The sequence below is a fragment of the Eschscholzia californica genome, unplaced genomic scaffold (genome assembly GCF_041429995.1).
Source record: "Eschscholzia californica isolate CP2 unplaced genomic scaffold, dmEscCali1.0.p SCAF_4, whole genome shotgun sequence".
Taxonomy (NCBI): Eukaryota; Viridiplantae; Streptophyta; class Magnoliopsida; order Ranunculales; family Papaveraceae; genus Eschscholzia; species Eschscholzia californica.
The window spans coordinates 11101309-11129250 of NW_028238461.1; the positions used below are offsets into that span (position 1 = coordinate 11101309).

General features: G+C 36.3%; 5 protein-coding genes and 1 long non-coding RNA gene across 6 annotated transcripts; 4 read left to right on the plus strand and 2 right to left on the minus strand.

Annotated features, from left to right (window-relative positions):
* Positions 1-1841: 1841 nt before the first annotated feature.
* Positions 1842-10077, plus strand: LOC147542643 (oxysterol-binding protein-related protein 1D-like). The gene is made up of 8 exons (XM_086638113.1): positions 1842-2861; positions 4004-4360; positions 4803-4890; positions 6292-6770; positions 7833-7988; positions 8182-8490; positions 8699-9043; positions 9646-10077. Exons 1-8 carry the CDS (start codon positions 2319-2321, stop codon positions 9826-9828), a joined length of 2460 nt encoding a protein of 819 aa, XP_086494239.1. The 5' UTR covers positions 1842-2318; the 3' UTR covers positions 9829-10077.
* Positions 10078-16474: 6397 nt separating this feature from the next.
* LOC147542644 (BTB/POZ and TAZ domain-containing protein 1-like) lies at positions 16475-18521 on the plus strand. Its single transcript, XM_086638117.1, has 4 exons — positions 16475-16785; positions 16984-17117; positions 17196-17499; positions 17845-18521. Exons 1-4 carry the CDS (start codon positions 16609-16611, stop codon positions 18286-18288), a joined length of 1059 nt encoding a protein of 352 aa, XP_086494243.1. The 5' UTR covers positions 16475-16608; the 3' UTR covers positions 18289-18521.
* Positions 18522-18836: 315 nt separating this feature from the next.
* On the minus strand, positions 18837-20786 carry LOC147542645 (vignain-like). The gene is made up of 4 exons (XM_086638115.1): positions 20092-20786; positions 19713-19948; positions 19492-19632; positions 18837-19279 (listed from the first exon to the last, which is right to left on the minus strand). Exons 1-4 carry the CDS (start codon positions 20537-20539, stop codon positions 19034-19036), a joined length of 1071 nt encoding a protein of 356 aa, XP_086494241.1. The 5' UTR covers positions 20540-20786; the 3' UTR covers positions 18837-19033.
* A 1302-nt stretch (positions 20787-22088) lies between these two features.
* On the plus strand, positions 22089-25086 carry LOC147542646 (glycerol-3-phosphate dehydrogenase [NAD(+)]-like). The gene is made up of 11 exons (XM_086638114.1): positions 22089-22616; positions 22758-22834; positions 22936-23008; positions 23286-23506; positions 23589-23699; positions 23926-23989; positions 24073-24110; positions 24203-24323; positions 24433-24487; positions 24589-24637; positions 24720-25086. Exons 1-11 carry the CDS (start codon positions 22418-22420, stop codon positions 24900-24902), a joined length of 1191 nt encoding a protein of 396 aa, XP_086494240.1. The 5' UTR covers positions 22089-22417; the 3' UTR covers positions 24903-25086.
* Positions 25087-25216: 130 nt separating this feature from the next.
* LOC147542647 (uncharacterized) lies at positions 25217-26567 on the minus strand. The gene is made up of 2 exons (XM_086638118.1): positions 26291-26567; positions 25217-25465 (listed from the first exon to the last, which is right to left on the minus strand). Exons 1-2 carry the CDS (start codon positions 26393-26395, stop codon positions 25379-25381), a joined length of 192 nt encoding a protein of 63 aa, XP_086494244.1. The 5' UTR covers positions 26396-26567; the 3' UTR covers positions 25217-25378.
* LOC147542648 (uncharacterized) lies at positions 25219-26107 on the plus strand. The gene is made up of 2 exons (XR_015224211.1): positions 25219-25958; positions 26006-26107. It is a non-coding gene; the product is annotated as an uncharacterized LOC147542648 (long non-coding RNA).
* Positions 26568-27942: the final 1375 nt, after the last annotated feature.

The window sequence follows — 27942 nt, forward strand, 5'->3', positions numbered from 1 at the left end:
TCTTGATCGGTAAATATGGATTTTGTCCATATCTCTAGGAAATATTACATAATAACCCAATTATATGAGTTAAGACCTATGCCACTTTTCTTTAACTGTTTTTTAGTAAAAATCAAAAGTTTAACTTAAAGAATATGGACCATACCACATCAATTTTTGCACAAATCTTGTTATAACTTTTTTTTGACAAAGAAGATAAACTTCGATAAGATCAAAAGATCACGAATACAAGATATTTATGGGAATTTAGGTGGAGCCCCAGATTCCAGATGAGTTGTCACTTACAACCCTTGCTGCACAAACGTGTGCAAGCACATTACATTCTTTATAACACTAAGAAAAACTAACATATTCCAGCCTGCGTGAAACATAACTTATGTTTGAAATTAAGGCCTTTTTTTGTTAAGGATTAAAATTAAGGCTCTGCATTTCCAAGGAATAAATGTATCTAACCCAACAAGGATATCAATCAATTCCTTAAAATCACCTTCTAGTATGATGTTGGATATTTGAAAGTGTTCGGCGATTTCCACCCTTAGGAGAATAGCTTCGGCTGCCAAAGTTGAGTTCACATTGAGGATCTTTGAAGCTCCCCCAACAATTTGCCCTTTTCAAATTCAGTTGATTGTTGCGGTTGCCACGCCTTGATCTGAAAAAGTGCCATCAACAGTGATCTTAAACTGATGTATTGGTGGGGGTATCCATTCATGTGTGATTTGATAACGTGGGTTGTAACGTACAATCGGGTTGCCAGAGGTGAGATTTCTCAGAACTCCCATAGTATCACAATCCAACTTAACCCTCTGGTTAATAGTTGCTATTGAAAATTCCGTTTGGTTAAAAAGATCTTGTTTCGTTCTTTCCAAATGTTCCAAATGAGGACTCCTGCTAACTGAAATGTGTGCCCATTAATCGGCAATTGAAACATGCTAGTAGATTTTCAAAGATACGATCTGAATTGACTAAATTGAGATTGAGACGCTGGAGTGGTCCCTTAGTTCTAGCACAGAGAAATAATAGATGTTCGTAAGATTCCACCTCCGAGTTACAGAACGCACATGCCTGATTTATACGAGGAATGATTCTCCCAATTTTTTACCTAACTGGAAGTCCATTGTGTTATACATTCAACATTTCAAAACATAACCGTTATATTAGATAGACTTCTTTAAACTGATACTTTATTGCAAGACTTCTAATTACAAGTTTATAGATACAAGTCATAGAACGATCCGATCCAACTAGGCAGACTTAGAATTTTTTATGCGAGCCATCACGGCGGGAGACTGTTAGGTGTCATATTTATATATTTCTAGAAACATAGTTAACCTTAATGCGAAAAAAGAAAATATAGTTATGGTGTGTTTGGTTGCAGGATTCCTAAGTAGGATTCCTATCAAAAGTGGAATTTGGTAGGAATCATGAATCCTTGGTTTGTTTGGCTACCAAGAATCCTAGGACTCTTGAATCCTAAGGATTCCTAATTCCAAAATTTGTATTGGACCAAAATCTCACCTTACCCCCTAGGATTTGCTAGGATTTTGGATTAATGAACCTAAATTTCAAACTTAAAATCAACAAAAAAAATATTTCCTTCTACAAAATCATTATTTTTTTTCAAAATCATTATTTTTTTCAAAAGTCATATTTTTTCTAAAGACTTTTAAAAATACTCAAATAATAATAAATCATAAGATTCTTAGTTGCCAAACAAACCAAAAAATATTACTTGGATTCATGAATCCGTGGAATCATGAATCCCAAGGACTCATGAATCCGCGGATTCATGATTCCGCCATCCAAACACACCATAAATGGTAAAAAAAGGGAATGACCCTCAACATTAACTCATTAAGGTCTACACACCAAGTTTACAGGGGCAAAACTCGGAATTAAAATTACTCACTCGTATTACCTATTCTTTTTCTCTCTCACTGACTGACTAGTTTCTCACTTTCTCTCTCTAAAATCAGAATCAGATCAAATTGTAAGATCTACCAAATTACAAATTACCCGTTTTCGTAAAAAACTTGTCGTTCTTATGTCATTTCTTATTCCAAGTTTCGGATGCCTCGCCGCCCTTTCGATTTCCGATCGGGTTTTCTTTCTCTCACTACCACAGAGAGAACAACAACAACACTCCAACTATCTCCAAATTAGGGTTTCTATCTCACCGGACGAGATCATTCAGTTCATTCATCACCATTTCCTCTAACAATCTAACTGCTACATTTAGGTTTGATCGTCTCTATTAACTGATTCCTCGTTTTGATTTGTTTATTTTTGAGGGTTTGAGTTTGATTAAATTGATTGTTGAGATGAATCCTTTATGTTGCATTGCTCCGGTTTCGATTGATCGAGACTGTAGTAATGCTTCTTCTGTAGTTGTTAGATCTTCATCACAATCTCCATTAAAACCTGTGAACTCAGTTAGAAATGTTGGATTTGGATCAAGTAAGCAACTTTTTTCAGCTCAAGTTTCACTTGCATCAACTGGTACTACTGATTATGATTTTACATCATCTGGTTTACCGGATCATGATCAAGAAGCGTTTTTGAGTGAAGTAAGAGACGCAAAACTGTCATTTAGTAATGTTGTTAGTGGAAGTGTAGGTGGTATTCTGTATAAGTGGGTAAATTATGGAAAAGGTTGGAAATCAAGATGGTTTATGCTTGAAGATGGTGTTTTATCGTATTATAAGATTCATGGTCCTGATAAGATTTCAATGAATACTGCAAGAGAGAAAGGGGTTAAAGTAATCGGAGAAGAATCGATGAGGTACATTAAAAAGGGTAACTGGAGCAATGGGGCTTCTCGTACTACAAAGCAATGGAAACCATTTGGGGAAATACATTTAAAGGTCCGACCTTTCCTTCTTAAATTTATTCTTTGAATTATTTTATGTTATCTTGCCTCTGGATGTTAGTGCTATGCAATGTTGGTGAACTGTTATAGATAATTAGTATTAATCGGTTACTATGATCTACATATTCACTGGTTGGCTGGTAGCATTTATGTGTTCAATCTCCAACTTTAGTACCTCAACCATAGGACATTGCTAATTGCACTGCCCTTTTAGGTGGGTTTTTCGTATCTCCGTTATTCCCATTAGCTGATTAGATACGAAATCAATAAGCAATCTACGAGGCGAAGATGGGCATTAGAGACATTTATATAATGGAAAACTAATATGTATGGACGTGTTAAACTTCTTTTGACTATTCGTGGGTACCTGTCAAATGATTTAGAATTATTCCATTTTCTGGAAATGAAATAGATTGAGGATTTAGTCTACCCTCCAACTGAATAAAGAAATAAACTACATATACAAGAATAGGAGAAAAAGTGACAAAAGAATCTGAGTAATAAAATTGGCAATGTTATCATTTATCTGTGGAGAAAGAGAGAACGATAATACAGTTGAGAAATAGGAAGTGATCCACGTAGTTTAAATGGGTGTTGACCATGGTGTTCTTTCTTCAATCTGGAAATTGATTTATACTTATATGAATTGACTTAGCTATGGTTTGTGGAATTTAAACAATGTGTGCAGGTGAGGCAGATATCTATATCATGCATTATTCGCGTTCCTGTAAGCAACATGTTCTCATAGTCATATTCTATGAAATGTACCCCTTTTACATGGAACCGTAATTTATTTTTTGGTTCACAGACTAGGTGATTCAATTACTAGGATGAAAACTTGATTAAGGAATTATGAGATTGCAGTTGAAAAGATCAAACATGCTATTACAGGGATTACATAACTAGGAGAAAGCTTGTTATGATGTAATTACTGTTATAAGGCTGTGATTGAGTTCTTCAAGCGTAGCTTTTATACTAATAAGTTGATTCCCCACTTTCTTGTTTACTAATACTAATACTTTCTTGCATAAAAAAAGTTGATCAAGGAAAATGGACACCATAGTGTGGATTTCTATCTGACCTTTAGTAATAACGTTTATTTGTTTCTTTATTGTTCTTTTGTCATATTGATTGCAGGTTTCTTCAATACGCGCGAGCAAGTCAGATGATAAAAGACTTTCTATTTTCACGGGCACAAAGACTCTTCACTTGAGGTGTGTGTCTAGAGAGGACAGAGCTAAATGGATAGAAGCGCTGCTAGCTGCTAAAGATCTTTTTCCTAGAATTTTGACAAGCAGTGACTTTGCACCTTCTGAAGACATTAATGTTTCGACTGAGCAGCTACGATCACGACTCTTGCAGGAAGGACTGAGTGAAGTGGCCATAAATGAATGTGAATCTATTATGCTATCAGAACTCTCCGAGCTGCAAAATCAACTTAAGGCTCTCCAACGTAAACATATTGCCCTGCTTGACACATTGAGGCAGCTGGAGGTATTACTGTTTGTTAAAGCTCTTCAATCCAAATCTGGTCATAATAAGTTAATATATTGCTAGAAATGGAACTGAAACTGCAGTCTGTTAGTCATCAATTTAATTTTTCGTACTTGTTTTGCCTATGATCACTAGGCCTATTTCTCTGTATACCCAAGGTCGTTTCTTTCTTTTATGTTAGATTTCTTCCTTAACTATCTAGTAAAAATGTTAGACTAAATGCTTAGTAATGCCCATTCTGTGGTTATTATGCCCTGGGGGAGAGGAAAGCTGTATGTTGAAAGTCATTACAAATTTACATTTGCACAGCTGCAGTTTTTCTTCATGCTACAAATTGAATCGAGGTTATTGTTTTGTAAAGTATTCCTTCAAGATTTTATAAAGCTCATGCATTCTTTTTTATGTCATAATAACATTTTATCCCTGGGTTTCTGATTTGCAGACAGAGAAAGTAGAGCTAGAAACTACTGTGGTTGATGAAACCAAGGGGCGCAAGTCATGTTGTGGACCAGGGAATGGAAGATTAAGTGGTCAGTAATGATCTTACATAGCTGATGTTTACATGTTGTTGATTGGGTATTTAGGTATATTGTATTACCCTGTATGTAGATAACATGATATTATTTGCCTCCTACGTATTTGAAAACCTTATCAGTAAGAAATGTGAATATTGGAAGATTAAGTGGTCAGTAATGATCTTACATAGCGGATGTTTACATGTTGATTGGGTATTTAGGTATATTGTATTACCCTGTATGTAGATAACATGATATAATTTGTCTGCTCCGTATTTGAAAACCTTATCAGTAAGAAATGTGAATATTCAAGTAATTTTGCTGAAGAAAATAATTGGTTCGCTAGGATCTTCAGTGTCTTAAGCCGCGGGGTTGTATATTTGGTGACTTGTCGTTTTCGCTTCTGTTGTAATGGAAAGTTTATGTAAGTAGATGTATGCACTATGTAGTCTGTCTCGGCCGAGATGGCCGAGAATCTCGTCTCTCGGCTTGGTCTCGGACCTCTCCCGAGACGAGACTCGGTCGAAACACCTAGTTAGGGTTTGGCTGAGTTTCTTGTCTATCTCGGCCGAGTTTCTCGTCTATCTCGGTCGATCCAGACCGAGACGAACCTACACTTCACTCGGCTGAACAACAACTTTAAATTTTCTGGACTTTTTTTTAGAAACTTTAAATCCTAACTGCATACTAACTATTTATTACCTTCTTAACTACTTATCATATTCCCAATAAATCTAAGATAGTTAGCAATGATGTAATATGGATATTTTAGGTCTTTTGCCTGACAGAAACTTTGAAAGTTCTAGTATATTAGAAATACAAAAGATTTATAAAGTTGGATAAAATAGTAGAAAACTAAGATTAAGAATAAGTGAAGAACACAAGAAGATTCAAAGTTCAAAGTAGAAGGTGATTCCACAAATCTGACTAAAGAAGAAGTGATGGTTATATTTTAGGTCCTGGTGCAGGATACTGCCTGGCTCGATCTCGGCCTTCGGCCAAGACCAACTACATAGTATATACATGCTTCTCCAGTCCTTCGAGATCCATAATAAAGAAGTTCTTTAGAATTTAATCTCTTATATTCTTGTCTTTTTGTCTCCTCAGTAACTGCTATGTAGGACAGCTTGCTAATCGACCACATTCCTAAATTTTGTATTCTCAACTGGTGTTTTATTTCATCGTCACTACAAATGCTTTCACATTCTCTTTATCTTTTCTGTTTCCGAAATGTTGTATTGTTCTTCACTCTGCTACATTTTTTGTGATTAGAAGTTGTTTTCTCTCTATAAAATCGTTCGTTCAACTGTTCGTTTGCCACTCTCTTCTTCTAAATGGAATTAATAACTGGTATTTTGTTCCGATGGAAAGTTTCAAGTTTACTCATTCTCCTCTTCAATTTGTGATTTGTTACAGATTTCTATTCCATTATGTCAGAGGGCAGCGGAAGTGACTCTGATGCAGGTAACGAAAGTCATAATGGAGTGGACGTGGAAACGGATGAGGATGATGGCATCTTTTTTGATACAAAGGACTTTTTGTGTTCAGAGTCTCTCAGAAGTGCTTCTTATCGTAGTAGGGGGACAGCAGGAAATACCTGTAATGCTTTAGCGCGTGATAAAGATTCTTTCTTTTCTGACCGTATTTATGAGATTGATTTGGAGATAACGGCCATTAATTATCCTTACGTCAAAAGAAGGGATAAATTGCCTGAACCAAAAGAAAAGGAAATTCCTGTTGGCCTGTGGTCAATAATAAAAGAAAATATTGGAAAGGACTTATCTGGAGTTTGTCTCCCTGTTTACTTCAACGAGCCACTATCTTCGTTGCAAAAGTGCTTCGAAGATTTGGAGTACTCATATTTGGTTGATCGAGCATCAGAATGGGGAAAACAGGTATACTCCTCATGTCTGAGTTTATTTTCACTTGTAGCCAATTCCTCAAACATGGTTTCCTTATCTCATTTTAATCAATGTTGTGGCTTGTTAAAGCAAACAGGCCTTATTCTTGTGGCATTATAGTTCAACTTAGAGATATGGAATCACCAAAAGTTTTATTTCTCATTTAACCTATCTTTAGGTAAATCCGTAAATGGCAATTTGTTGTTTGATAGAGGCTCTCCTTGACAAGAATAAACTTTTTATACTTCAAGTGTTCTTGTGGCATCTGAAACAACTTGAAGCTCAGTTAGCTAATTGATGAACATGTATGTAACAGAAAAAGGCTAGTACTATGTGTTCATAAATTGAAGACTAACACCACCTTCTGTCAATGTGTACCACCTGTATAATATTAAATCTCGTGTCTCAGATCTTGGTGGGGAGATGATTCTGGGACGGGGCTATATTATGCGAGCTATCTCTTTTCTTCAATCATAGACTACAAAAGAAGTGTATGGCACTGGAACCACAAAGTAGGAACCAGTCAGCACCGTACACCAGCCCTGGATGTGATCTCTGTAGGAAAACTCAGCGAGACTACGAGGCCTAAAATATATAAAGTTAGATCCAATACAAAGCAGTTCTTTAAAATTTTAAATTATACTGGTCAGAAAAACCGAAAGCAATTGAGGATCACACTTCGAGATAGCAAAACCAAATAGCTTACTGACTGTCTAACGAGATATAGCTGTAACTTATCTTATTTTTCTTTTCATTGTAATCTTCCCTATTCCGCTGCTAGCTCATCCAAAATGGACTTTTTGTTTGAAGACTAGGATTTGTTACTCTAATGGGATGAGCTGGCTTTACAGCCCTTGCTAAGAAAATGTTCAAGTAAATAATTTCTTGTTCAGAATTAATTGGGCTATCGGTGTATAATATTTGTTGAATCAATGCTATTTTTGATATCTAAGAAGAGAAATTTCGAACCTGTGGTGGTTTCTTGGTCTGGTTGACATTTTTCAAATGTCCTTAGTGTCGGTCCTGACTGAAAACCTGATCATGTGCACTTTTCAGGAAAATAGCTTAATGCGAATCCTAAATGTTGCGGCATTTGCTGTGTCTGGCTACGCTTCAACAGAAGGCCGACACTGCAAGCCTTTCAACCCGCTTCTTGGGGAGACATATGAAGCTGATTATCCCGACAAAGGTCTCCGTTTCTTCTCTGAAAAGGTTAATATTTCTATTCTAGAATTATTTGTAAAAGATCAACAAATACCAAGAGCGCTGCACATGCACACAAACTCCAGCCACTGTGATAATGGGGAACTTTAACTAGTCAGATTTATTATTTCCTGCCATTTTCAAGAAGATTATGTTCTTAACCATTTTAAATGGCATGAACTAGTGAGTAGTTTTGATTCAGGTCAGTCACCACCCAACAATTGTTGCTTGCCACTGTGACGGAAAAGGTTGGAAATTCTGGGCGGACTCCAATCTGAAAGGGAAGTTCTGGGGGCGTTCCATCCAGCTCGATCCTGTTGGAGTTCTTACTTTGCAATTTGAAGATGGAGAAATGTTTCAATGGAGCAAAGTTACCACTTCCATCTATAACATAATTCTTGGTAAAATCTATTGCGACCATTATGGTACAATGCGGATCAAGGGCAGTGGCAATTACTCCTGCAGGCTCAAATTCAAGGAGCAGTCTATCATTGATGGTAATCCCCACCAGGTATGTGAGAAGTACCTATAAAATAATATTGATGAAAAAACCCTAATATGATGGGCATAAGTGGAATTTGATTACCAAAATCATATTCGACAAATGCACCGATGAGATATTATTCATTTATTATCACCTAAAGTCATCAATAAAATGGTATTTCGTGTTTTTCTCTAATTCTGAAACGGACAACTAAATAAATGTCATGATCGCTCAGGTACAAGGGTTTGTGCAAGATAATAGAACTGGAAACAAGGTAGCTATGTTATTAGGTAAATGGGATGAAGCAATGTACTATGTTCTGGGAGATCCGACTACAAAACCTAAGGGGTATGATCCCATGTCAGAAGCTGTACTCCTGTGGGAACGAGAAAAAACTATTACCCAGACAAGATACAACCTAACACCTTTCGCAATCTCCCTTAACGAATTGACCCCTGGTTTACAAGAAATATTGCCTCCAACAGACTCAAGGCTTCGTCCAGACCAAAGGCACTTAGAAAACGGTGAATACGAGCTAGCGAATGCGGAAAAACTCAGGCTTGAGCAGTTACAAAGACAGGTATCCAGCTTTTCACTTTTTTCATATTCTTGACGTTTGTGATGGGCCTGGATGTCCTTTACCGATCTTGATAAATTATCTTGGTGGGACCAATGTTAGAAATACTCTACTCTTGCATATCACACACCCGATTCCCATACCCTTTTTGGGTTTGATCGCTATCAAGTACCCTAAATTTGGTGCATCAGAGTCCTGTCTTAATTAACACTATATCTTTGTAAAAAGCTTTAAGCTCGACTAGTCAAGTACAAGACCGGTTATTTAGCAGAGTTCAGCTTTAATATTTCGTGCCTTCATGGAGATAGAATATTTGAAAGTAGGTGGGATCTATATATATGCATCACAGAGAGTAGATATTGGTTTGAAAGTAGTCCAAAACATACTGCATACTGTAGAGGTATAACCCTAGCGTGCTAATGCTCGTATGATAGCGTACCCCGTACTGGTACATGTACCACGCACCGGAGCAATCCGCTTACCAAGTAACATTGGGCTAGACCCAACCTATATTCTTTAGCCACACTGTATATATATACCAAAATTTCTCGTGCCCACTAATTTTGAGCTCAAAGTCACCGCTTATATCGTATATGGTGTTGCAGGCAAGGAGGTTGCAGGAGAGCGGATGGCACCCAAGATGGTTCAGAAAGGACACCGAAGATGATTGTTACCGCTATGTAGGTGGATATTGGGAAGCGAGAGAGAACAAAAACTGGGAAGAAATTCCTGATATATTTGGCCAGAGCAGCATCGACTCTTCTCCTTGTGTCCAGATACAAGAGTAAGTCTCGTCTCTAAGTTTCTAATTTCCGAAATGCCCGTATGTTTCCTTTCCACTACTGATCTTAAAACACTCTTCCACGATATGCCGAAGATGCCATTTGTTTAGTTGTAAGAAAAAAGTGTTTTTTTGTATCAAGTAATAGTGATTTAAGCCCAATTCATCAAGTGTTTAGGTTTATGTAAATCTGAAAATAAATCATATACTCAATATTAAGGAGAAGGATTAATGTATTGAAGCCATTTCATTTTTATATTTATGTCCCTAAAACGAAGCCAAATTCTTTTACTTGAAACAATTATAAATAGAACAGTATGTAACATAACCTTGCTTTAGTTTTTGATTCTAACGACTAACATAAACTTAGGAGAAAATGGAAACCAAATCAATTGTTAGGTGTTAGTCAAATTATTTATGTAGTCATGTGTTATAATGCATCTGGTTTCCTTAATCAAGTAAAATTCTTTATTTTCAACAAATAATGGGTATAATTCTTCATTTTATTTTCTGTTCTTGGTTTTGTTTTGTTTTGTTTATTATACTATGAATGAACTTGCAGTATATTAAATACGAGTTAAATTAGGTTCAAACAGCAAGTTTGACACGCAAACAATACGTTTGCAATACTTTTTCTTTTTTTCTGTATCATAAAAAATCATATATCAATTCAACACACCTAAAATGATATAAATATAATAAGTAAATATATGTAAAATTATTCTGGTCATGAAATGGCATGATATAGTTCAAACTTAGTTATCATATTCTTTGTATTTTGTGAAGAGATTCATTTTTACTAATTACAAACTAGGTAATTATATACATATATAGTGAAAAAAAAAAACACAACTATTTGGCGAAAAATGTATTGACAAACTTAAAAGAGAGGAAAACTCGTGGGCACATAGAAAATGGGGTCGGATGTTTTATTGGTAACAATTGCTAAAAATGTATAGACAAACTTAACAGAGAGTAAAACTTAGCAGGCAACAGAGAAAACATGGTCGAATTTTTTATCCATAATAAATTAGACTTCAGACCAATACAACACGTGCATTATCCATACGTTTAAGTCTATTTCACGTATTAGTTTAACCTTTAAAAGTTCGCCGACGAAAATACACTTAGGTTGTGTTTGTTTTTTCTTTGTGAGTCTGAATTACTGAATATGAATTGGCTGAACTGAAATGGCTGAATCTGAAAAATCTGAATTATTTTACATTAAGATGTTTGTTTTTCATATCTGAATAATTAAATCTGAATTATGGCTTTGACATTTATACTCTCATGTATCTTTCTTAAAAGAAAAAAACCCTAATTTTTCTTAACCTTTCTCCTCCTCTTTCTGCTCACTCTCTCTCTCTACCCTACTCTCTCTCTACACAGCATATCAAAAACCTAAAAAAACCCTCACAGATCCGGTTGATTGAAGAACCCTCTCTCTCTCTTAAATAATGAACACATATACTCTCAAATAATGAACACATAACTACTCTCTTCTACACAGTAGATATGTGGACTGGTTTTGCTAGAAAACTCTCACAGATCCGGTTGAAGGTCGTGGATGAAAAGCTTTAATGGATCCCTAGGGTTTCCCTCTCTCTCTCAAATAATGAGCACATAACTACTCTCTCTTATACATGTCGTGGCTGAAGGTCGTGGCTGGTTGATTGAAAAACCCTAGGTATCCAAAAGAACCCTCACAGATCCGACGAAGTTTCACAATCTTTTCTACAATGGCTTTTGTGGAGTGGTTGTCTCCGTGGTGTTTCCTACGTGGTGGTGGTAGTGGTTTTCGGGGGTGGTGGGCTGGGGTGGTGGTATATGGTGGTGGACTTTGGTGGTGGTCTGTGTTGGTGGTGGTCTGTGTGGTGGCCTGTGGTGGTGGCCTATGGTGGTGGTGGTTTGTGGTGGTGGTTTGTGGTGGTGGCAGTTTGTGGTGGTGGCCTGTGGTGGCGGTCTGTGGTGGTGGTGGTTTATGGTGGTGGTGGTAGTTTTGTTTTAGTGGTGGTGGAGAAAGAAAATTGTTCTAAATTATATGGGCATAAATGACATTTTACACTTTTCAGAATTTATTTCTTCTTTCAGACTTGTTTTGAAGTCTGAATAAAATGGGCTCTAATTCAACCAATTCAGACAAATGCATGATTCAGCTTAATTTTCAGATTTCACTAATGAAAAAAACAAACACCTGGAATCTGAATTGGCACCCAATTCAGATTTCAGATCTGAAAAATTAAAAAAACAAACACAACCTTAGTTGAAAAGTATAAGTTTAGTTGAAAAATATAAGGATAGAATGGATATTCTTTTATAAAACTCGCGAGTCAACTTAAGGAACTAGTAACACATAAACCTACATTTTATTTCACAGATAAGCAATTACATTGTGATGATAGGAGCAGTGCTATTTGTCATGTCAAACACAAGTAAACATTGTGCTAGTTCAACAAAAAAAAAAAAAAAGTAAACATTGTGCCCAGCATGAAAAAGTAGACAAACAAATCTATAAGAAATTTTTAATATAAATAAATAAAATTGAGACAGATGGAACATAACCTTATTTACAAATAAGTTGACTCATAATATTTTTCTTGTTTATAAATTCATCATAGGAAATAAAATTAAAGTCCAAGAAGATATATACTTAGGAAATGTATACCAATTTTATATTTCCAAAAAAAGTTCCTGAATTTGACAAATAACCTTGTATAAAAGTAAAACTATGAGAAAAAAAAGGCAACTTGAGAAATGTCACTAGTTTTTCATTTTTCAATGAAAGTTTGTAATGTAAAAGTGAATAAGTAAGATCATCCACATTGTCTTATTTCACAATGCCATAAAATGAAAGTATAGTAACTTTTTATTATTTCCTTAGACAATAATGTTAGACAATTCTCTTGGCAATAGCTTTAGCTTTTCCACAAATTAATCAATCAAAGGACTAGAGACTCTAGACATTTGTCCACCTCTTCAATCCACTGTCATTCTGTTTATCCACAAGTTATGTTCCAACTATTGACAAAGGACAAAAGACACTTCTCTCGACCTTTTTGTAATATCAATTAAAATATATGGTGTTTCAACAAAAAAAAAAAAAATTAAAATATATGGTGTGTAAGAATTATATCTCTAAAATGACCTATTCTTCAACAATCCTTTTTCAACTTACCTAATGCCCCTTCAATAATTCTCTTTCATCTTCACTTCTCCAAAAAAAAAAAAAATTCTCTTTCATCTTCACTAAACTTTTATAAATAAATAGATAATATTAAGGATGACGTGGTGGATTTGATGACTGGATCTAGTCAAACAAATAAATAATGTTTGTTTGAGGTGCAACAAAAGGAAAACCCCACCCACCCAATTTGAAGAAAAGAAAGGGCACTTATCCAAAGAAGAAAATTCGTGGTAGGCAACTAATTTGGATTTTAGTTTTTTAGGGTTATCAAAAAATACTTGATAATTACGTGGCTATTAAGAGGACCACCTAATCCACCAAATGTATATGATTTCATTTCACATCTCGCTTCGGGGAATACAATTTAGACTGCAGGTCACACTAAAGATTTGGGTGGAAAAAGATGCACACAAAACCTTTTGTAAAGTCTAAAATTTGAGAAGACTTTTCCCTTTTCTCCATCTTCACCACTCTGACTATCACAGCTAGTGGTTATCCAGTCGGTGCCGGCCCAACCGGACCGGAGAGAAAAGAATTAGTCGGGACGGACCCAACCACCCCGAACACCTTATGTAAACCGCTTATTAGACAAGAGAAATGCTAAATGTACTTAAGATCTTTACTTAATTTATAAGTTAATGACTCATCTAAGTTGAAAGAGGAAAGAAAAACAAAAGCCCAAGAACTCCATAAAGAGACATGGTCTGAGGTAGCTTTACCATGTTCCAACTTGGGACTTGATTCGTCAAATCCGACCCGATTTGACCGTCGACTTAGTAACGAGCATCGTTAGAACGGATTGTTCCGGGCCAATCTAGGTAAAACTGATTTTTTTTTTCAAAAAGATGAAGAGTAAAGAAGTGGAATAAAAATTGGGGTAAAATTAGTTTGGTATTTACAGATTAAAAAGGGATATAAATCTATATAATAAAAATGAAGAGAATAATGCTGACTAGGACAAACATCCTCTTTTAGTAAATGATATTGTTTAGAAGTCATTATCAAAATTTAAAATACAGTCCTTCTTCAAAATATAATAGCCTATTTAAAGAAAAAATAACCGTGTCATTCTTAGAGATAAAATATTTTCAATAAAATAATTTTCAATAAAAAGGAAAAAGAAGAAATTTGCCAGGGTTAAAAAATGAAATTGAAATATTTTCAATAAAATAACTAATTTAAGAAAAAGAAAATAAACAATAAGTAGGCTACCAAAAATTTAGAGTATCAAGAATATAGTAATAATAAATTTGGAAAGTCCGGTGACATGTTTAGGGAGAGTGCGTAAAGCAATACAATGGGGGTGCCCATAGAAGCACTGGGTTAAAATTTTGTCACATTTGATTGATACAAATGTTCGTGCCCAAGGATACGGGATATACCTTAATAACTATAATAGTCAGGGATGAAAAATGTAAAACCCCCTAACTAGCCGTTTGGGTGCCTTTAGATAAATTTCTTCTTGAAAATCTGAACGTTGAGTTTAATGTTTCTATTTAGCGGAGTGGTTATTTGCAAGAACTTATTGAATCAATCATTCAGGGTCATAACAAATTAAAAGTTGCTCCTCCTACCCCGTTAGAGCCTTCAGCATTGTACGAGGATATATGGTCTCACCAGCTCGGTGGGCTTTCCCCAACCCAGACTTCTTGTCGCGCCTCGCCCATCAGATTTAGATAAAATCAAGTTGACTTTGCCCGTTTTTCGTACGGATTCGAACTAAAAGACACCACTAATCACCTCCATTTTGACCGCCACCACAACCACTCGTAATAGGGTTTCTTCTTGAAATCCCATATTGAGGTTTTATGAAGGAGTTTCATTTCAAGATTAAAACCGCAATGATGTTTCGATGGACAAATCCCATTGGGGATTTTGCTTGCTTAGGAGAGAGTGTAGATAGTGGGTGTAGTGAGAGTAAATCAAGAGAGAAGCAGAGAGGATCGAGGCTTGTAGGCCTCGTTTGGTTCCGCTTAAAAAAAGCTAAAAGCCAGCTTTTAGCATATTTTAAGCGCTTATTGAGAACTTTACGCGTTTGGTTCAAAAAAGCTGTAGCTTATTTTAAGCTAGAAAAGCCCATTTTCTCTAAAAAGCAGAAGCCACAATTTTGTGGCTTTTTTGTAGCTGCTTATTAAAAGCTAGCTATGAAAATAAAATATTTTTTTTGTCACCATCAATAAATATACACCACCATCACAACCACCCCACCACCTCTGCCACCACAATCACTCCACCACCTCTGACAATCACCCCACCACCTGTGCCACCGTTCCGCCACTTCCATACCACCTCCGGCGCAACTCCATCACCACCACTCCATTACTTTAGCCGCAACTCCACCACCATCACAACTATTCTACAACCATCAAATTTTTTTTACAACCACTCCGCCACCTTCGTCACCACTCTACCACCATCACCGAACGCTTCGCCATCTCCCCCACAACTCCACAACCTCCGACGTAGCTTCACTTTCGGTGCAACTCCACCACTACCACAACCACTTCACCACCATCGCCACAAATCGACCACTCCACCACCACACTATACCACCTCCACCAACCCCATTTCACTACCGTCGTTGCAACTTTACCCCCTAACCACCAACACCCCCTCCATTCTACAACCACCATCACTACTATAACTCTGCCACCATTGAGCACCACCATAACACGTCCACCACCATTGAGCACTATCACCACTGCATTAGGTTCAAATTTTGAGCTTTATGTGTTTATGAAAATTAAAAAAATTCTATTATTTTATTTCAGTATTTAATGTTTATAAATTTTTTCTTAATATAATGATATAAGCATATTGTTTGATAACTACAATACGAAGATTACATTTTTTTTTTTTACCAAATGTCATACTTTGCTTTTAAAGATATAAAAACACTTTTTATGCAGCGTACCAAACGACTCAGACAGATTTTTAAAAAGCGCTTTTATTTATGGGCTTATAGAAAAACTCATAATATAAGTTATGTGTGTACCCAAATGAGGCCGTGGTGGTAGTGATGTTCTAGAAGAAAGACTGAAAACAACGTCTTTCATCTTAAAAAGGGAGAGTCCACAATGAGAAATGATTTTAACAAAATCCTTGATTTGATGATTCATTTTCACTAAAAGACAACTTTCTTTTAAAGTTTAACTAAAATTTAGACCTTCTGTTACCACAGGAGTGACTCATCAAGTATGTCATCAAAATCCTTTGCACACTTGGAAAAAATTCGATACTTTGTTTCCACACAAATCTTAGTATTCCCCTACAACCAAAATGGGATGGCTTTTAATTATCCACCCTGGAAACTAAAAAGAAATGGATAAGAGTTAGCACCACGTAGGATAATAGGTCAAAGCGGTTTGTCTTAACTAACTCACCGTGTTTACACTCTGTAACTGACGAGGACTTTATCCTCCACGTCAGCTTCCCTTTTTTTCTCTATAAAGAAGGAGCCACCATGATCTTGGAGTTACATCCAAATCCAACTTATTAGACTCATTCTTCCTCTCTCTCTCTCTAGAACTCTGTTTCTCTCTCTAGAACTCTGTTTATCTCTTTCTCTCTCTAGAACTCTGTTTCTCTCTTTCTCCGTCTAAGATGGAAGGAATACGAAATGAAATCAAACCCATCTCTGAAATGAAGTATTCAGAAGATTTATATGCATTAAGACTTGTAGCTAAAGGAGTTAAGAGAAGTTCTGTCAAATCACCAATTCCCGATGTTAAAGTTATCACTTCTGGTGGATCAATCATTCCTGCTCATTCTAGTGTTCTGGTACTTGATTGGCCCAAATCTATTCCAACTACCTAAAAACAGGGGAAAATTACAATATGTGGAACCAGATCCCCTGGTTTTAGTAATCAAAATTATGATTAATTTGCTACAATAAATGAAAGATCGGATTTTCATCTTTGGGTTTTGTTGAATTTGGAAAGTTCTTAATATTGATCTTTGATTCTTTTGAATTTGTAGGGTTCAGTTTCAACTGTGTTGGAAAAGATATTAGATCGACCTCGTAAAAATTATTCCTCTGAGAAGATTGTTACTATTCTAGGGGTTCCTTGTGATGCTGTCTTCTCCTTTATTAGATATCTTTATTCTTCAAGGTAACCCCTCTCTCTCTCCAGACTCTCTCTGTTTCAATCTCTTTATCCTCTGTTTTAATATTCTTGATTGATTTTCAGATGCACAGATGAAGAATTGGACAAATATGGAATCCACCTATTAGCATTATCACATGTTTACTTGGTACCCCAATTGAAACAAAAGTGTTCAAAAGGATTATCAAAACGATTAACGATCGATAATGTTCTTGACGTTCTTAAACTCGCTCGACTCTGTGACTCACCCGATCTTTATCTCAAATGCATGAGAGTTATATCACAAGATTTCAATGATGTTGAACAAACTGAAGGATGGAAATTCTTACAAGATCATGATCCTTTTCTTGAACTAGAAATCTTACAATTCTTCGATGAATATGAAAAGGTAAAATTTTTCATCATTAACATAATATTTTTATCCTATTATGAGTCTATAGGATTTTTTGATAGTCCCACATCCTTTTGGGTGGGTTGTGGATCCATCATCAGGATCGGTTAAGTTTGTGGTCATTCAGCTCAAAACTAATTGGTAATGAGTTAGATGTATTAATATATACCCTACGGGGGCATCAAGTATTGGTCTAGCTCTGATACCATATTGAGTTTGTGATACTGAGTTAGATGACCTAAAGTCAAACCTAGAATTCCGATCTTATATCTATCGTCATATTATTTTTATTTAGAGAGCTTAGAATTTCTAAATGATTATTATGATTTTATGTGAAAACAGAGGAAAAGGAGGAGGAGCAAGAAGATAGAAGAACAAAATTTGTATTTACAGTTGAGTGAAGCAATGGACTGTATAGAACACATATTCACAGAAGGGTGTACAAGTGTAGGTCCAAATGATATAGAACCAAACAAGAATAGAGAACCTTGCAAGAAATTTTGCACTTGCAATGGTCTTCAACAAGCGATTCGTCATTTCGTTCAATGTAAGAAGAGGGTCAATGGTGGTTGCGTATGGTGTAAACGATTATGGCAACTTCTTCGACTTCATTCTTCTATATGTGACAAATCCCATAATTGCAGAGTTCCACTTTGCAGAGAATTCAAGTTGAGGATGGAAATTGAGAAGAAGGTTGAAGATGGAAGAAGGTGGAAGTTACTTGTGAGGAAGGTGATTTCGGCTAAAGTCATGTCTTCCTTGATATTGAATAAGAGGAAGATCTAGTTCCATGGTTGTTGGAATTAGAAATACACAATTGAATTTGTTACAAAATTCATTTATTCCTTTACAAAAATTATATTCATAAGAGATATGATACAAATACATTAGAAGAGAATGGTAGAGGTAGTGAGGGCCGAGGGGACTCAATTTTTGGTCCCCTTGGTATTACTAGCTAGGCTGGTTAAATGTTAATGTATACTCAATATTTTTCTAAAATCAAATTCTTTTCTTATCTTCGTTTTATGTATTACGACCATAGTCCTAGCCGTTTGCCAGTTACCGATATTGTTTCCGCTTCTGCTGTGCAGGCTCAAACTCAATGGCCCAACAAGCACATGGTATCGTTCTTTGCTAAGTTTTCGTGAGCCTACTTAGAAGGCTTTGACATTCACTAAGTTTGAGCTTACACATGTAGTCTTCAGACTCTGGACACTCTCCTGAGCAACGCGGGCTATCACATTACGACTCTTATCCTTTAGTCATAATGTCTCTTATAGAAAAATTAGTATCCTAGCTTCGGCTACTATTTGTGAATTTATGTTTTGATCTTATAGAAAAATCAACATCCTTTTTATTCAATATATATGGAATAGATCCGAATACAATCTATGATATTATAATTACCAAACATACTTAACTACATTACAACATTCCATTAAAGATTACTAATAGGCACCAAATTTGTGAAACAAATTTATGCTTTTTTATGATAATAACAAAGAAAGACTAGAGAAGGATGTTGATGAATCTAGAGTTCATCTTTAACAGATAATCCTGGACTAGATTTGAGAGGATATGAAGCTTCCATGGCTATACCACAATGACCTTCTTTGGCAGGCACATTTCGTTCGATTCGAATATAACCTTTCTCACCCCATTCAGGTCCCCATGAGTTCTTAACTATCCAGTACTTTGTTCCGTCCACTGTTGTTCCATATCCAACTATTGCAACTCCATGATCTAGCTCTGTTCCACACTCTCCATTGAACACACCCTGCCAAATTCATCACCCGAATCGATAAATTATAGCAATCTATATGTATATCAGCTACAATTTGAGGTCTGAGTTGACCTGAGTCAGATTTGAAATCCATAGTCTTTTTTGACATTTATGACTAGTCAAATTTGACTTGTCAGTTGTCAATTAGTAAGACTCATAGATTCGGGTTCAGATGAGTCAGATTCAGACATTGAGAAAAATTATACCTCAGAGTAGAATTGGAAGTCAGAACCTTCCGCGTCTAATGCTACTGATACTGGTTGATTGGCAACGACTTTCATTAAAGCATCTTCATCGGCAGCCGGTACCATCTCATGTCCGTCTATTGTCACCGCGTGAGCATTCGCCTGTACAACCATTACAAGAATTGTAATTCTAAACGCGGCTTAAATGAACATATGACATAAAATTTGGATTAGTTAATTACCTTAAGATTATCACAAGTTCCATCTTCTGCTTGATAGGGATAATCTTGTTCTGTTGTTATTCCTCCATTTTGCTTAATGAATTCCATTGCATTTTCCATTAATCCCCCATTACAACCTTGATTATCAGTGTTGTCACAATCTATTAACTCTTGTTCAGACAATGATATTAGCTTCTTGGTTGTGATCTGGTTTATACCTTCAACTGAAACCACAGTTGAGAAAGCCCAACAACTTCCTGCAATTTTCATAAATTCATCCAGACTAATTAGCAAATTAAGGAAAAAAAACACGAGAAAATGTAAAACACGTGCCTGAAGTGCGAATCGAATCAAGTAAATTTAGTACGAAACAAAATTATTACTCCACTAATGAGCTTACCACATTGGCCTTGATCCTTTACAGCTGTGACTGCACCTTTCTTTCTCCAATCGACAGATTTCGGTACATCAGTCACATTCTCATACATGAAAGTACCCGTACCACGAGGGCTTCCACGTAACATTCTATAGTGTTTAACTTTAGAACCGGCATATGAAGTTTTGAATTCATGGTTGGTTAAATCCGCGAATTTATTCAATCTCAATTTATAAGGTCTATTTTCCTTATTCCTATTGTGAACATGGTGGATATTCGCTTTAAAAACATTAAAACGCTTCTTTATCTCACTTAAATCGCGAGAAATTGTGTGATGAGTTCTCCATCTTTCGTATAAACCCCAAAGACTTTCTTCCGACGCTAAATCTTTTTCATGATACTCAAAACTCTCGGCGAAACTGAAAGCAAGAACAAGTGAGAGAACAACCAAAACAACCTTACTCTTATCCATTACCCACAAAAATGAAGAGTAGCTAATGAAATTAATGAAGTAGAGGACTAATGAGGAATGCAAGAAAAGAAGAAAGAAAAATGGTGAGTATTGTGAATGAAAGATGAGGAAATGAGATTGAATATAAATAGCAAGATTCTTATAAAAACAAGAAAGCTAGAAAGGGGAAAAAGGAGGTGACTTTTAAACTGTTATTGTGGAAAGTTTTTGTAACTCATTTTGGAATTATTTTATATGAACATGCCAAACATGCTAAGTTGTTTTAAACTTTGTTTATATGAGGATATAAGTTTGTTATGATGTTAAGGTTTTTGTGGCACGAATATTTCGCTAGCGACGCTTTAAAGTTGTTAATACATATTATAACTGTCCTCTCTTATATTGACGGGTGGTCGTATTTTTTCAGAATTTTTCTCTTTAAGTAAGAAAAGTGAGTATTGATTTTGTTAGACATATATTATAATCACTCTGATTTCATTCGGAGCCTCTTAGGTTTAGCACCAAATTGTTTACCCTTCAAGGTCCTAAAAATTTAGTCGAGATACACTCAATCTAGTCGGAATAGAAAGAATGGGAAATGTGTGTGAAATAACACCTTTAAAAGCCATAGCATCCAAACCTGTGAGAGGCCTATATTTTTTTGTTGAAATCGTGGCTGGCGTATTTAGGTTTGTTAGGAAAGAGAAAGCCTGAAAACCATAATGTGTCACATACACCAAATCAGTGAAACTCCATGTGTACGTGGAGCTGGAGGTGGGCTCAACGCGACCGACCCGATAAAATAAGGGTTTAGAGGTGCTACTGGCGGGCCGCCTGAGCTCAAACGCGCTAGAGTTTGCTCCATGATACCTGCCCATTGACGCCAGTTATATACATGGTGAAATATACCCAAACATCTTAGACCAACAAGCCCACCCGAACCGTGGTAGCCCTCCTCTACAAAATTGACCTATGAAATGTTTCGACATCCATATCAAAATTTTAAAGCCCCCCGTAAGCCAATATTTTTTTAAAAAATCGACTACGGTCGACGTTAGTCCTTACAAGGCATTCGACTACGATCGACGTTAGTCATTACAAGGTATTGATACATCATCAAGATGTGATAAGCATGATAACTGCCCAAGTTAAACCAATAACTAAAGGGCTGAAAGCCCAACAACATAAAGCCTAAAGCCCTACAAACTTATTATTATTTATATTTTTTAATAACTCAATTCAATAACTATGGATTCCACTTCTTCTGGAAATCGAACCTGATACCTCCAGAACCTAGTTGTATTACAATGTAGTAAAAAAGAAGCCTTGACTACTTTTATTTCCATCTAGTTAGACTTAAACCACAAACAATAGGGTAAGATGATGAATCAATTCAAGTGGGTCGGTCGACCAGTTCCATAAACTTTACAAGACGAGAAATCAATCATCAAATATATTATCAACCTTATACTATGTTCGACCACTACTCTGACCGAATTTCGACAAACTTTCTCTCTCTAAATCCTGTCACGCTGTATACCTCTACCGGATAGTCCTCGACAAACTTGTTGTTTTTCTTTATACTCCATAAAAAATCATAATCCCATTTAAGATGAAGAAAAAGAAATGGTTAGAGATGGCGAAAGTGGGTGAACAATTAAGTATCAAACTAACACTTAACATAGAGTATATCGCCAGATCTAGCCTTTCCCTCTTCTTTCTTTCCCCACGTATCGTTTCCTCTTCTCCGCCCATTTATATCTTCACCTCTCTCTCTCTCTCTCTCTCTCTAAAACTCGATTTCTTTCTCATTTCCATCACATTATCACTACGACCTCCATTCTTCATTGATACTTGTTTCTCTCTCTATCACTCACTACCTCTTCTCTACTTGTTCTAATGGCTCCAGCTGTGGATGTTTCACCTACCCATCAATTTCAAGAAGAAGAGGAAATCAAAGCTAGTAATGATTTTGGAAACCATGAAAGTATTGTCACAGGGAAGAAATACAAAGTGACTGTAGTTGGAAGTGGAAATTGGGGTAGTGTTGCTGCTAAACTCATTGCTTCTAACACTTTAAAGCTAAGCTCTTTTCATGGTTAGTTCTCTCTCTCATTTACAGACCCACAAACCCTATTTACTTTCTTTAATCAATTCTGGGTAAGGCTCAAATTAATCAATAATGCATGAACATGATCAAACTCTTAAAACCCCATTTTGTCAAATTGATGAAATTCAGATGAAGTGAAGATGTGGGTATATGAAGAAATCTTACCAACAGGGGAAAAACTTACAGATATCATCAATCGGACAAATGTACTTACTCTATCTATCTTCTAACTCTTAACAATTGAATCCATTTCATCGATTATTATCTACATTTTCTAAGAAATTGGACTATTTCCTCATCTTAACAGGAGAATGTTAAGTATTTACCTGGAATAAAGCTCGGGAAGAACGTTATCGCTGACCCAGACCTCGAAAACGCAGGTACTTCTTTCCTGTTTTGTTAATTTGAGTGGAGCAGTGTGCCATGTTGCTTGGAAGAGCGTCCAGAGTCTGGGTTATATGTGCTCGTTGAAGTCTAGTAAGTGTGGAGGCCTTTTGGGTGGGCTCATGGAGCCTTCACCCTGTTGGGCTCGAGCTTGGGTGTTTAAAGCAGGGACAATATCGAGAACTGCTAAGACTTAGGGCGTCACAAGTTGGAGAAAAGATTCTTCTTCTTCTTTTGTCATTTACTTTAATGGTGGTTTTGTTTCTTTTGCAGTTAAGGATGCAAATATGCTGGTTTTTGTGACTCCTCATCAGTTCATGGAAGGAATATGCAAGAAGCTTGTGGGGAAAATAAAAGGAGATGGTGTTGAAGCTATCTCACTTATCAAAGGTATGGAAGTGAAGAAGGAAGGACCATGCATGATTTCAACTCTCATCTCTGAACAGCTTGGTATCAACTGTTGTGTTCTCATGGGAGCAAACATCGCTAATGAGGTAAAAGAAAAAGAAGAATGACAATCTCGTCTTCAGCATTTATAAGTGTTCGTCTGAAAACGATTCGATCATGAAAATGCAGATTGCAGTGGAGAAGTTCAGTGAAGCAACAGTTGGGTATAGAGGAGAAGATAAGGAGGTTGCACATAGATGGGTTCGCTTGTTTAGTACTTCCTATTTCCTGGTTTCCCCTGTGAGTCTCCTATTACTTAGCTTTTGATTTGCTAGAATTAATACAGAAGTCGACCAGCAATGATGCTCATAAACCATAAGTAGCTTAAAAATGCAATTCGAAATGAATGCCTGAAACAAAGCTATGACCTTTATGAGAATATCAAACATCTGACAGATAAATATGAATATGGATGACATTCAGTTCAAGATATTCTTTTAACTCACTGTCTTAATGAAACGAACAGGTCCAAGATGTGGAGGGTGTCGAACTGTGTGGAACACTAAAAAACGTAGTGGCCATTGCAGCAGGTATTCGAAGGTTTTACCTTATTCCATGTACTTCTGTTTTATTCACCTGAAGGTCGAAATATTGATCAAAACGAACAATGCAGGTCTTGTTGATGGCTTAGAGATGGGAAATAACACCAAGGTATAGTAATTAGTGGGTCTTTTACTTGGTGCAAGTACCCGGCTTGAACTTATCTCTAAAGATTAATGGTTGTTTCTAATGAATTATAACAGGCAGCGGTGATGAGAATTGGATTGAGAGAGATGAAAGCATTCTCCAAGCTGATGTTCCCGTCTGTTAGGGATAGCACCTTCTTCGAGAGCTGCGGGATAGCGGATGTCATCACTACATGCTGTTAGAAATCAGATTCCTATCCATTTCCTTTTCATTGAGCATCACACACTACAATTCTCTTTCAAGTTTTCAATCAAAATGGTAATATCTTTGTGTGTTTATATGGCAGTGGGAGGAAGAAACAGGAAGGTTGCAGAGGCTTTTGCAAGGAATGGAGGAAAAAGGTCTTCTTTAGTTGCTAGCGCTTTTGACTTAGAGTCATGAATCATTGGTTTAAAAGTGGGTTTTCTAGATTGCATAACCAATTTGTATGTTCGATAATCAGGTCTTTCGATGAGCTAGAAGCAGAGTTATTGCAGGGCCAAAAACTACAGGTACACATTACTAACCAGCATTTTTATCACCCTTCTAGGAAAACGTATTTAAGTGTCTAAACCTCTAATGTCTTCCTTGAAGGGTGTATCAACGGCGAGTGAGGTGTACGAGGTTTTAAGTCACCGAGGATGGCAAGAATTGTTCCCACTATTCACAACAGTTCATGAGATATGCATAGGTCGGCTTCCTGCATGTGCTATAGTTGAATATAGCGAGCATACTCCCAATTTTTCTCTCGTTGAAGGCTCTGCACAATACTATTGACCGTTCAAAGATGCAACTCATTGATAGATATGGTTAAGCTAGCAGCATAAAGAGCGCAAAAAAAGCTTTGTCATGTTCTTGAATTACTGCAGTAGTGGTATAGTGACCTCAAATAGTGTTTTCTTCGGCTGTTACTGGTGTCAAAAACTCTTTTCTCTATAAGAATGGCATTTCAGAATTTCAATTAGCTGTTTCTAAGCTGAGAATATGATGGTTATCTTTTCTTGATTATTATCTTTTGGCTACTGAATTACTAACTACAACAATCAACATTAGGAGTCATAACCTAATTTCCATAACTAATTGCAATCGAATAACATTAAACAGAAGATGTCATACTCATTATTAGAAAATTTGTATTTCAAAGTGGCATCATGCTTTATAAATGTTAATGTCATAGCAGAGAACTTCCATGAAAATAGAAACACAAAATAAACATGACATTGACAAAATGATCAAAAGGAGAAGATGAAGATTTATGCAAGAGGCTCTTTCTCTTTTTGTTGTGCCAGTAGCTCTTGTCTCATCCTTTTGATCTCCATTTCTTTCTCCAATCTTTCTTGCTGTAAATCATGAAGAAAAGCAAACAACACTAAATGCGCAATTCAGAAAAATTAGAAAACTTAAATATCAATATCAGAGTTTGTTTAAAGTGTCTTGAATATGGGTCAATATGTACCCGATGAGCGACCCAAGAACCCGTTCTCGATCCGTTTTCTTATGATTGCCTAATCTTATAAAGGGTGGTTATCAATGTGAGGGAGGGTGGAAATATAGCTAGGGTTTCGATGAATTACAAATACTGAAATAAGATATCTTTGTAATCTTGTTCTTCGTTCATAATGAAAATCATTGCCCCATTGTTAGCCGTCTCACCAACCGAACCACATAAACATCTGGTGTTATGTGTGTTTGTTTCCTTAACCTTTCACTATTGCTTTTCTTAGTTTGGTTGTTCTTTGCCATTACCATATTTAATGGAAGAAGAGGGAATAATGAGATCTAAACTCAAAAAAAATCTCAATTTCCATGTCAGGGTTGCATAATTTTTCTAAAGTATACATAAATTAGAACCACCCCCATCTAGATTAGTGTAATAAAAGATGGTATCCAAATCATTTAATCAATAGATTTCATTTCCAGAAGCTAATAGTTGTCTATATCTATTAGTAGTAAGTTAATTTTAACAACACTAACAAGGGAAAGTAGGGAATTCTCTGTAACAACATAAACCTAAATTTCAACATAGATCGTTGGGGACAAAACTAGAATGAGAGTTCAATTGCTAAAATTAAAAACTGACTTTAAAATGTATCAACTATTTTAGGGATCGAACCATCATGAACAGAAATAAAAAAAACCCTAAGAATGAGAAATAGGTAGAGAACCTTTTCGTCTTGATGAAGAGCGATCCAGAGGTGAACTTTATCCATGGATTGCCAGAACACGAAAGCACCCAGTGTCATCGCGAAGTACGTCGCTACTTTCACCATCTTCCTTCCTTCTTCTGCTTTCTCACAAAAATGAGAGAAACTCCTTCGGACGTCAGGCCAATTTCGACAAGGAGGAGGAAGAGTGTTTTTCCTTTTCTTCAATTTCAGTCCCTCTTTATTCAATTTAGGTCCCTCTTTCAATCGATCAGGGGATATAGGACTTCTTTGAGGTGTTGCCTTCTTTTCGAACAGTCAGCCGGACGCCCCCCGTGGAGACTGCAAGACGAAATAAAAGCATTTCCAATGCAAAACTCAATCTTAAAAATTCGGTGTGTCACGTTCATTTTTTTAGAGTTTTTTCTTTTAAAATCCTCTGTAATACAAAACTCAACTAAAATTTCAAAAATGACGTATCGAAGGCGGAATAGAGATATCTCAAGAGGATACTCCATTTTTGGAGTGTCCTATTGAGATATCTCTTCGTGCCAACTCATCATTTATTTATATATTAAATAAAAAAAAAAATTAAACCTAAATAAAACAATAACAGGTCGAGATTCACTGCAACCCTATCAACATTGGCTTCTCTTCTCTCTCTCGGTAGTTCTTTTAACAACAACAAAAATTTTGTTCGTAGTTTCTCTCTATTTGTTGGTAATTTCGATTTTTTCATGACTAGTTTGTCATCTCTCAATCTTTTCCATCCAGTCCCCTAAATCTAATAACCCTAATGAATTGTAGAAGGATTCTAATGAATTGTAGAGGGATCGTAGAAGAATTTAAAACGAAAATTATGGTGAAGTTTCATATTTTGAATTCAGAGAAAGAATAACTAACATTAGATATCTGATTTTCTCTATTTGTTTTTTTTTTTTTGGAAATCAAACTTCATTTAAATGCCAAAAGGCTAATGAGAATTACATCATGAAGTTGAAAAACAAAGACATAACCAAACCGGACAAACAAGACAAGTTATGCCACTTTGGATGCCTCTAGATCTGTTTGATCTAACTGGTGGACTACTTCTGGTGCAGTCGCCACTAACCAACTGAGGGTGGTTTTAAACCGATGCTTCTTTCACCTTCTTCTCTTCTCGCCGTCAACCGTCGGCGTGCAGATTTCCAGTTTGCGTCTCTGATTCCGGTACATCGGTAGAGAGAGTTGTAAGTTGATGAAGAAAACTCCCAGTAGTGGTCCATGATCAAGACACTCGATGATTAAAAAAACGAAAATAACAGAAAGGTCCTAAAGACCAACAAACCAGGCCCTAAAGACCAACAGAGAAACATAACCTTTATTGTACTAAATATATAGAAGACGATAACACTCTCTTTTCTCTTGCTCCGCATCACCACATCAACCCAATCCAAAGCAACTCCAATATCAAAACACTTCTGTTAGTGGTAGATATGGTTCCAGTGGATTTTCTCAATGTCCGTTTTAAGAAGATTGACCACATTTACTGTCCTCATTTGCCACGTGTCTTCATGTTTAACATCTCCCTCCCCACGCCTCTCGCCCACCTTGTCTATTACCGGCTAACTGCCGCCGACACCGGAAAACGTCGACGCCATATTACTGTAGATAGTAAAAACCACCACAGATCA